At 43.5% G+C, this 10815-nt stretch overlaps 1 protein-coding gene across 1 annotated transcript in view; it reads left to right on the top strand.

Annotated features, from left to right (window-relative positions):
• Positions 1 to 272: 272 nt before the first annotated feature.
• The window catches only part of LOC126281761 (microtubule-associated protein futsch), a 791323-nt gene continuing 780780 nt past the window's right edge, over positions 273 to 10815 (top strand). The window contains exon 1 of the mRNA XM_049980959.1: positions 273 to 1109. Coding sequence (XP_049836916.1) covers positions 992 to 1109 — 118 coding nt within the window. The 5' untranslated portion in view covers positions 273 to 991. The remainder of the gene's footprint in view (positions 1110 to 10815) is intronic.

The raw sequence follows: 10815 nt of genomic DNA, 5'->3' as shown, positions 1-10815 counted from the left end.
TACGTTTAGCATATTGCGCGCCTAATTCTTGTTTCCTAAAGTAAGTAGTATATAGTTTACTCTACGAAATAATTAAAGGTACACACATTAATTATACTTCTCTGATTTGGATTGCATGATAATGGAAATAAAAATGATTAATAATGCATTACTAGTTATATGGAATTATGTATCTACGTCTTACGCTATAGGCCAGAAGATAATCTAGCGAACTGCCACAGTGCCACCTCGTGGACGTATATGGAGGTCGTTGTGTTTATATCACTTCCATCAGTTACCAGCTGGCAGTGCACATGACCACTTGCCATCTGCGCAAAATAGCTGTGTTTATGTTTGTACATCATACTTTAACATTTGACACGTCGCTATATGGTGATCTTCACGGTAGTGGGAACTGCATATGCAATTTAAAGTGATTTGTGACACTGGTGGATAATATATAGCAAAAATTCAAAAGCATTAGATATGGTATAATTCCATAGGTTACGTAACAAGACAGTTTATCAAGTGGCAATATGATGATTGTAACATTTTTGTTATCAACTGCTGTTCATCCTCCTGCCGATGACGACAGCACAGCACTGTGGAAACCGGTCATCCAATAAAATACAAATTTAGCGATCTTTGCTTGTGAAATTTTCTTCTTAGATAAGTCTTTTGTTGTGTGGTATTGGGGTGTGCTACCATATGGTGGGTTGGTGTATACGCAGCAGATGCAGAACGAGTGCATCGAGATCACTTGTTACACAACAGTACATACGGATAGGCCGGCGACGGAACAGGACGCTTGCGGTAGGAAGGGTTGGCAGTCACCCCCGACGTCGAATCGGGCGCGCCCCCTCGGCAGTTGGCGGCGTGGCTGCGCGGGGGCAGCACGGTCGGCCGCGCATGCGCAGCGGCGAGTCCGCGCGCTGGAGCGCCGGCGCGCCCGCAGGTCCCGTCACTCGTCCCGCGGCGCTCGTGGCTACCACACGAGACCGACTCGGACGAGATGGAGGAGGCCCCGCCCCCGCCGCCGTCGCCGCTAGCCGGCTGCTACCTGCTCATCGTCGTCGGCGAGCCGCGCTCCGCCGAGCACCGCGACGCCATCCTAGGACGCGTCGCTAAAGGTACGCAATATTCAGTCAGTAGCGCGCTCGCCAATAACTCTGTGATCCCGTGAAGAAACGACCTCGCGAAAAAAAATGACAATCAGGAAAGGCAGAATCTCAGCACAGGTGTCTCATAAGGTTCGAGTAATTTGCTGAATATCTACCTAGAAAATGACCCAGCACAATAAATCGCCTCTAGCTCTGCTACCTATGGAGAATCGTTGACTACCGGCGTGGTCGTCATCTGTCAGACTATCACATTTGTCATCTACCATCTGCATTGCGCTAAAAGCGGATGGAAACTACTCAACAGTATAATTTTCCAATGGCAAACATTCATCTATTTGTTTGTCAGTTAATAACTCTTCTATGTGTACGTGCACCTAGCGCCAGTTGCAACATTTTATATTAACGTGTACTGAACGGAAAACCAATCCCGGTGTAAAATATTCTTAGCTACGTCGAACTAGCGGGCTATCGACTGCTTGCTAGCGAGTTAGAATTAATTCGTGTCTTACCGTTTGGCGCGGTGTGACGCAATGCCCTGACGTGTGTCAGTTCGACGTGCCGAAGCCATAGACAGACCGCGTAGTAATTGAGACAGAACTGTGGAGTGGAACAAAGATCCGTAGTGATGAAAAGGCAACAATTACTAGACGAAATATGAGCAATAGGAAGTAAAATACTTTCCGCTCCTTTTAAATTTTTGAAAGGAGGTGTGTGAATCTAATGTAGTTGGCACTAGTAAGTCTTGTCAGCTAGTTTCTATATCATATCAAAACGTTACTTGGACTTCCCGTCCTAATTTGTCGTATTGTTGCAAAAATTTAGTTCAAATACATGTCCTGAACAGCTTTGCGCTAAACATCATTCCTCACTCAAGTAAAGAGCACTCACGCTGGTCACCCTACCCATAAATATAACAAATAACCAGTTATTTCATTACGTATTGATTATTTGTGTATCTTACACTCTGCGCATTACTTAACTTCCAGTGTCGAGTAGGTTACAGCGTTGCGACTGTCTGTAGATCCATACTATCTGAGGCGTAACTGAAAATAAACTCTGATGACCCCTATTCGACAGCAAACCGCAAGGCTTAGAAAGCCATTTCTCTGATTATCTATAAAACTCACTGATTACCCTAAGAGTCATCGCATACTGAAAGACTAATTCGATAGTACTTCGGAGGAGAATTTCTGTCTTTTCAGTATCACGAACAAAACGGAGATCCTACTTAGTAAACAAGTCACCTAAGCGCGCTCCACGAGCCATCGTTGCTTACGTAAAGGGGCGTCTCCCAAGCTTTTGAGACATGCCTCGCGCATTTCGTCACAATTTCAGTAATTCTCGCTAGCTGATGCGCCTCCTTCAAACCATGGGAGATTTCAGATTAGAAAGGTGTTAATGAATGGTTTGTAGCTCAGTTTCGTATGACCTCCCACTTTGTTTATTTTATTACCTCTTTTCTTCTCATTGTAAAGTACCAATTAGTTATTGTAACTTACATCTCTTGCTTAAACGAACAAACTGTTTTAGGCAATACATTAGAGAGTTTTAGCTTAGCTGAAGTAGCGACATTAGAAAAAGTAATTGTTTTAGTTAATCAATACAGTACGTATCCCATACATGTGCTTTGATTCATTGTTCAAATAACCGTTTAGTACTGCCATTTTGTTCTCAGACTACACCATCGATCAGAAGAGAATCAAGCTGCATTCGGCTTGCACTGTTGACACAAGCGGAATTCCACGAAATTTCATTCTCAAAACTGGACTCCAGACAACGTGTGACACCTACCAACCGAGAAGCTCCTCGAATTGTGTAAATAACGTGCAGTTAAAAAAAAAAAAAAAAAACAAGGGATCCGATATCGTTGGGCCTTCCCTCCACAGACTACAGTTACCTGTGTGTTATCGTAGCAGAATTGCGCCAATAGGTCGGCATCACAATCATATTGTGTGTCCGCCATATTCTGAGATGAAAGTGAGGAGGATCACGTGATTTCATGACTGATCGACACTGCAGACCGCCCGATGCGTGGTTCCTACATCTGCGTTTGTTTTCTGCCAGCCGTAGTAAGTTGTGATTTGGATGTTATAGTCCTCCAGTTCGATTCTCTCTCAAAGTTACCAGTCTCTACATCCGTGAGGTCGCTGGAGGAGGTGGGATAAATCTCCCGCTATTTTCTTATCAGAACAATCCCATCATTCGCTTTAGGTTGTTTAGGCAGGCCGTCGAGGACCTAGTTTAGGTCGACTGGATAGGTGCTCGAGCCGATACCCACAAGCGAGTCCTGAGCCTAGACCACTGCGTCAATTGGCTGGGATTAACTACCCTCCTCCTAATTGCAGTCAAAAAAATTTATCTTGTACAGAGAATTCACGTATCCCTTAAAAAAGTACCACAGCCTCTAATTATGTGGCCAAAGTACGGTATGTAAATGTGTTAAGGAGCATAGTTTCATTAGCATAATAATCTGCAAAAACGGAGCATCTGCAACAAAGAGGGGAATAGTGGAATATAATGCCACTAGAAACTGGATATCAAAATTCCAAATTCAGGGCGTTCAGGGCAGAAACTGAATATTCAACCCCTTTACTTATCTGTCCCATAGACGACGCTTAGGTAAAATTTTGCAAATAACGTTTCGTACAAAGGTGTACAAAAAACGTTTTTCCAAAGCTCTGTCCCTCAAAGGACCGGGAAGTAACCCTAATGCAAGAGACAGTAAAAAGTACTCTTCTATAAGACATAGACCCCAGTAGTTAAGAAACATGACTTAATTTAACTTGTTACGTAGAACTGTATTCGGACGGAAGGGTAAGCTAGCAGTAATGAATGATAAGGCTTCAGACTGTTATATCCTTCTGTTTGCCACGCTGCAGATCGTAGCATCCGTACCTGACAGGTATTTGCTAGCCATGACCGTGTTACTTGTTTCTGTGCCCGTATGTCATTTTGAAGCATGGCTATACTTCAAGAGTGACAATCGCGAACTTTATTTTTGGTGTGTGTACATTTTTCTGTTTCTATTTGAGTAACGGAGATGGGAACCAGCCCTTTATTCTCCTATAACGCTGAGAAACTATCTTTAAACTCTACCAGACCTTAGTACAGGGCGAGGAGGCGATCCGAACCTGGCTCACGCTCCAGTCTCGAAAAATATTGCTTTGAGCATTATGCAACAATTTAAAAAATTCAAGGTTGTAACAGCTGTCTGTTTTATAATATGCAGTAAGTCCAAAGATCTCCTCCACACAGTTGGGCCCGAGAAACAAGATAACGGGTCTGCATAGGTCAATAGGGACATGAAGTAAGCCGACCGCGGTGGTCTAGCGGTTCTAGGCGCGCAGTCCGGAACCGCGCGACTGCTACGGTCGCAGCTTCGAATCCTGCCTCGGGCATGGATGTGTGTGATGCCCTTAGGTTAGTTAGCTTTATGTAGTTCCAACTTCTAGGGGACTGATGACCACAGATGTTAAGTTACATAGTGCTCAGAGCCATTTGAACCATTTTTGACATGAAGTAAACCTTCTGCCAAGTCACTGCACTCAATAATTGTGGTTTAATACATATTATGGCAATCGCAACATGCAGTGACAGATTTTTAATCGCATACTCCACCACAGTGGCGTACTGCTCGGGACGTTCAACCCACTGCGTTCAACTCAACTTCCGCCTGTCAATTTTCGCACTACCTATAAGTCCATGAAAGAGAAAGAGCTGATGCATCCATATAGGAGCTCACATTCGGCTTCTTACCTACTGTTTCCCAAACCTAGCTTCTGCTCAGTCGTTAGTGACTTTGATGTCGACGGGAGACAAAAAATCAGCGTTTCCTGCTTTAAGCTCCTACACCAATTCTGGTACAGAGATTATAAAGTTGATTGTTACTACGAGCAAAATTCTTAAGTTTGCCCTCTCTTACTAAATTTGATTTCGCGTCTTTTCCCTTAAAAACTTCATGTGTATGTAAGACTGGTGTCTACAGTGACACAGAATTCAGTTTCCTCCACCGTAACTGAGGTGCTGTGCCGTTCCTAATGGCGCCAGTACCAATAGTGGATTAAAGTTCTAACCTGCGTATCCATGTTGGTGTTCAAATGGTTCAAATGGCTCTGAGCACTATGGGACTTAACATCTGTGGTCATCAGTCCCCTAGAACTTAGAACTACTTAAACCTAACTAACCTAAGGACAGCACACAACACCCAGCCATCACGAGGCAGAGAAAATCCCTGACCCCGCCGGGAATCGAAACCGGGAACCCGGGCGTGGGAAGCGAGAACGCTACAACGAGATGCGGGCATGTTGGGCACGCTACAAAAGGAAATACAAACAACTGCCTTTGGATACTGGAGTATTTCATAAGGTTAAAGATTGTCTTCCCTGAAATACGCCGGTCGGTGTGGCCGAGCGGCTCTAGGCGTTTCAGTCTGGAACCGAGCGGCCGCTACGCTCGCATGTTCGAATTCTGTCACGGGCATGGATGTGTGCGATGTCCTTAGGTTAGTTAGAGTTAAGTAGTTCTAAGTTCTAGGGGACTGATGACCTCAGATGTTAAGTCCCAAAGTGCTCAGAACCATTTGAACCAACCCTGATATACTTTGCAAAAAGTGGACACAGGTGACAAGATATAATCAGGCATCCTAGATTTGTAAATGGTGCTCGAAACTATACCGCATGCTGCCTGGCCACCAAGATACAGTCAACGGAAGACCTTCACACGCAAGTGAAGGGATCCAAGAATGTTCTACCAAAGAAACCAGTACGTTATATGGAACGACAGATGTAGATGTAATAACTTATGTATGTCAAGGAGGCGTGCTAGGGCCGTTACAGTTCTGAATATACAAAAAAGATTTGACAGGTAGGGTCAGCAGTATTTCTTAAGTTTCACTGGTGAAACTGGAAGGACGGGTTGAGCTCCGCTGCGAGTTGAGTTTCCTAAATAGTGCGCCGCAACGGTGGATATATACGATAAAAATTTGCCGAAATATTGTTGCAAATACCATAATCTATATGCGCTAGTTCATCTACAGTTACTGAGTGCGGCCGCTTCGCAATACTTTGAATTTATTACCTCTTTACCTCGTGCAGAGAGATTATCCTGTCTCGGGCGCAACGGAAGATCTTTAGGAAGTGTTGCACACTATAAAAGAGACAACCATCACAAGTGTGGTTGCCGGCCGCGGTGGTCTCGCGGTTCTAGGTGCGCAGTCCGGAACCGTGCGACTGCTACGGTCGCAGGTTCGAATCCTGCCTCGGGCATGGATGTGTGTGATGTCCTTAGGTTAGTTAGGTTTAAGTAGTTCTAAGTTCTAGGGGACTGATAACCACAGCAGTTGAGTCCCATAGTGCTCAGAGCCACTTGAAACATTTGAACAAGTGTGGTTGTTTTTAATATTGCGTAACTCGCATAACACTATATTACGAGACTGGGAAGTGAGCTAGCTCTGAATCGCCTACTCGCGCCCGTGTAAGGAGCATTGGCCGGTATGGAGTTTGAAGACAGTTTTTGACACTGTTATAGGAAATCAATGTCTGATTCCCCATCACTCCAAAGTGGCTAGCAAATGTAGAACGACTTCACATTTCCACTTAGTGTATTTAATACCAATTATCAACAACGTAATTTGCGGTATGCAATGGAAAGAACCCCTCAATGCATTCGGATGTCTACTTGCAATACATTGAAATTTTGTGATCTGTAAGGAATGTGTGACGTCAAATGGAAGATAATGGAACGAGTTTGGTAAACTACAGTGCTTTTGTTGGTGAAACCGTGTACAAGACGCTGTTGAGATACGTTCTATGATTCTCCAGTGTTTTAAGCTGTCCCGGCCCGACGGAAGTGACCGTGCGCTTAGATCATAACAGTACGGTGTAGCCCATAGGAAAAGGCAACAGACAAGCTCGGGTAACTGAGGTAGGAGTCATTTTTGTAACACTTTTTCCAGTCACTTTACTTTCTGTTTAACATTATTGGAAAGGAAGCGACGTTGTTTCGAAAATGTAGAGAAAGGTATGAGTGGTGGACTGTGAAACAATCCTGCAGTAATGTAAGAGATTGGGGTATCTACAGAAGGAATATTACGGTTTAACGTGCCGTCGACGACGTGGCTACTGACGACAAAACCGAAGTTCGCATAGGAGCAGGAAACTGGACGCCTATGTTTCAACGGAAACATCCCAGTATTTGCATTAATCGGTTTAGGGAAACCATGAATTGCCGGACAGTGATATGAACCACACCCCACCGAAATGCGAACTTAGTGTCTTCCCATTGTCCCAATTAATTCTGTCGGTTTGCGGGAACGCAGGCTGACGATCATCTTTGACTTTGCCCAAAACGCAGATGGAATAAATTGAGTGGATCTAACAGTGGTACTAAGTAACTTCTACCATGCGCAGTAAAGTGGATTAAGGGCTGTGTATTGGGTGTGGCAGCGAAGAGAGGCAATATCTACAACAGGTAAATGTACAGAGACGCATTTTTCGCTAATGTGCGTAGGTCAGTGTGGATGATTTTCTGATGCACAAATGTATATTTAACGTTCATAGCTGCCGAATTGTAACACTGGACTAAGTATTTATTTTCTGTGGCGTTGTAGAGAGCCCAGGAAGATGACTTCCACGACATAACACCTGTGTAAATTAACAAAATACTAACAAGACAGAAGTGTGGCATGTTTATGTGCTGGTATACTGATTGTGCCTAGTTCTATCTGCTTTTGGTAATATTCTTAAAAAAAATTTAAACTTACTCTCAGCATCGGTTACATTTCGCTACATGGTGCTTATGGTAACTGCAAAGTGATGTGGTGTTTCTACACAAGACTCTGCTAACGGATAAGGCTTCGTTTACAAACCACGGGCAAATAGTGTTTCATAATATTGACAACTGCTCAGGTGAAAATACAAGCTAGCTGAGAGAAGTGTATACACAAAAACATTTGCCTCTGTATGTTTTGTACTGGCTGTTCAGAATCTCATCAAGGGTCGCTGTTTTATACATGGGACGCTTAATAGCCCCAAGGATCCACTGTTGCTAACAGATATTCTGCAGATACCACAATGGACGTACGACAACGCACATCCTAATGTCCCACCAATTCTAAACAGAACATTCGGGAATCGTCAGAATAACAAGGAATGGTCTGCAACATCAGCTCTGGACGGCTTTGTAAGTTAGGCGTGTCTGATATTTAGTCTGTTTTAAGATGTCAAAGAGGTGAGACGTGTTTTGCTAGAGCAGGCGATTATTTATTTTGTATAAAAATGGATCAGAGAATTTATACTAATTTATGAAATTTCCGCCAAGCACTTAAGTGTTTATTGCAGAGCAGTCAATAGATGTAGGACGGAATAAAAACATCTTTTTTGGAAATATTTGCTATTGCTTCTGCTGCGTCCAATGTGCTCAAAGTGTTTACGAGTGGCGTAAACGTTTTGAAGTAGACCTCGAGGCCATCGAAGACGAGCACCTGGAAAAGTGAAAAGGAATGATTATGAACTGTTGTTTATCTCCATGAGAGACCCCCCCCCCCCCCCCCCGATGATGTTGGTATTTCAATTAGCTCAAATCATTAAATTTTCTCGAATGTTTTGGCTATAAGACATGCGACAAAAGTGATGAATTTAGAATGGAAACAATGGGTAATGAAAGTTTCTCAGTAGTTTTTACATAATGCAAACAACAATGCAGTACCACTGCAACATGCTATAAATGGTTTGCAGTTATGGCGTCGTAACTATGCCCTAATTGTCGCAGTGGAAACGTTATGGATCGCCAAGACAGAAAAAACAGGACAAGTGAGGTCAGCTGTGAAGGTTTTGCTGAGTGTGTTCACATATTTTATGAGTTCCTCCCACAAAATCGAACGATCAATAGGGATTACTATCTCAAAGTACAACGCCGTTGAGCTTGAAACAATTCCGAAAAAAAACCGGATTTGTGGCGAAACAATTCAAGGCGCTTGCACCAAAATAATGCACCCGCTCACTCTTCATTGGTTTTTAGTGAATTTTTGATCATAAAGAATATTGTATTGATATCCCAGGCACCCTATACGCCAGATATGGCCCCCTGTGAATTTTTCTGTTTCCAAAAAAATTAGAAAACGATGAAGAACCGTCGTTTTACAAGCAGTGGTGAGATTAAAACACACTATTGAGAGAGCTACAAGCTATCCCAATGATAGTGATAGGGTGACCAGCAATAAAGTAGATTACTCTATAGTGAAGGCAAAAGTGTCATCGTGGGGTGACTAGGATAAAACACAACTTCGATAGAATTTCTGTTTGGTGTGACAAGTTCCAGCTTCCTGTAAATATGGATACATGTTAATTACTCCATATGAACAGCAAAAAGAATCCTGTATTGTTCGAATACAGAATTATTGGGATGCTGCTTGACACAATCACTTCGATTAAATACCTAGCCTTAACATTGCAAAGCGACGTGAAATGTTGCTTGTAGGGAAGGAGAATAACTGTTCATTGGTAGAATTCTGGGCAAGTGTAGCTCATCTAAACAGGAGGCCGCGTACATAACACTTCTGCGACCCATTTTTGAGTACTGCTCGAGTGTTTGGGATCCCCACAGGTCGGAATAAAGAAGGATATCGAAGTAATTCAGAGGCGTGATACAAAATTTATTACCATTAGTTTAGGTCAACATGCGAGAGTTACGGAAATGCTCCGTAGACTCAAATGGGAATTCCTGGAGGGAATACATTCTTTTCGCGAAAAACTGTTAAAAATAGAGAACCGGCATTTTCGACGGCCTGCAGAACGTTTCCACTCCCGCCAGCGTGCCGTAAAGGCAAGTTACGAGAAATTAGGGATTGTAAGGCAGCTTCATTTACGAGTGGAACGGGAACAGTAACGACTAACCATGCTTTCTGAGTGTAGATGTAGGGTTTCAGAAGTGTTTCGGGAATTACGAAAAATGTGTAATATGTAACGTGGACTACTTCGAATGGGATAACACTGGTGTAGACGAATAAATAAAATTCTTTCCATAAAACAAAATTCCCGTATTTTTAGTATACCTCGTGTGTAGAATGTGGGCTTGCTGTGCAGTACACTAGTTTCCAGAATGAATTTTCACCCTGCAGCGGAGTGTGCGCTGATATGAATCTTGCTGGCATATTGAAACTGTGTTGGCTTCAGGACTCCACCCTGATACCTTCGCCTTTCGCGGGATGGGCATAGGTACCGTGTTCGAGGCCCGGTCCGGCAAAGTTTTAATCGGCCAGGAAGTTTAATATCAGCGCACACTCCACTGCAGAGTGAAAATTCATTGTGGAAACAACTCGCCAAGCCATCTCTCCGCATTATCCTACCTTCCATGAGTGCTAGTCCCGCAAGGTTCTCAGAATAACTTCTGTGAAGTTTAAAGATAAGAAATGAGATACTGACGGAAGTACTGTGAAAGCGAATCGTGGGAAGTGTTCCGGTAGCTCAGCTGGCACAGCACGTTCCCGTGAAAGGCTGAGGTCCCTTGTTCGAGAGACGGTCCGGCACACAGCTGTAATCTGCCAAGAAGTTTGTTTAATACACTAGTTATTCGTCCTAGATAATATCGCTCGTGACGGTAGGTTCTTGCCTGAGAGTAAAATGCAATGGGGTGAACATAAAAGAAATCTAGAAGACACTCTGCGCTTCCTTTAAAATCAATCAGAAGCGACGAGAGAAGTGCTCCGCGCCAGCGGACG

The sequence above is a fragment of the Schistocerca gregaria genome, chromosome 7 (assembly GCF_023897955.1).
Source record: "Schistocerca gregaria isolate iqSchGreg1 chromosome 7, iqSchGreg1.2, whole genome shotgun sequence".
Classification (NCBI taxonomy): Eukaryota; Metazoa; Arthropoda; class Insecta; order Orthoptera; family Acrididae; genus Schistocerca; species Schistocerca gregaria.
The sequence above is the reverse complement of the archived record's forward strand: the minus strand, read 5'-3'. Positions and strand labels throughout refer to the sequence as shown.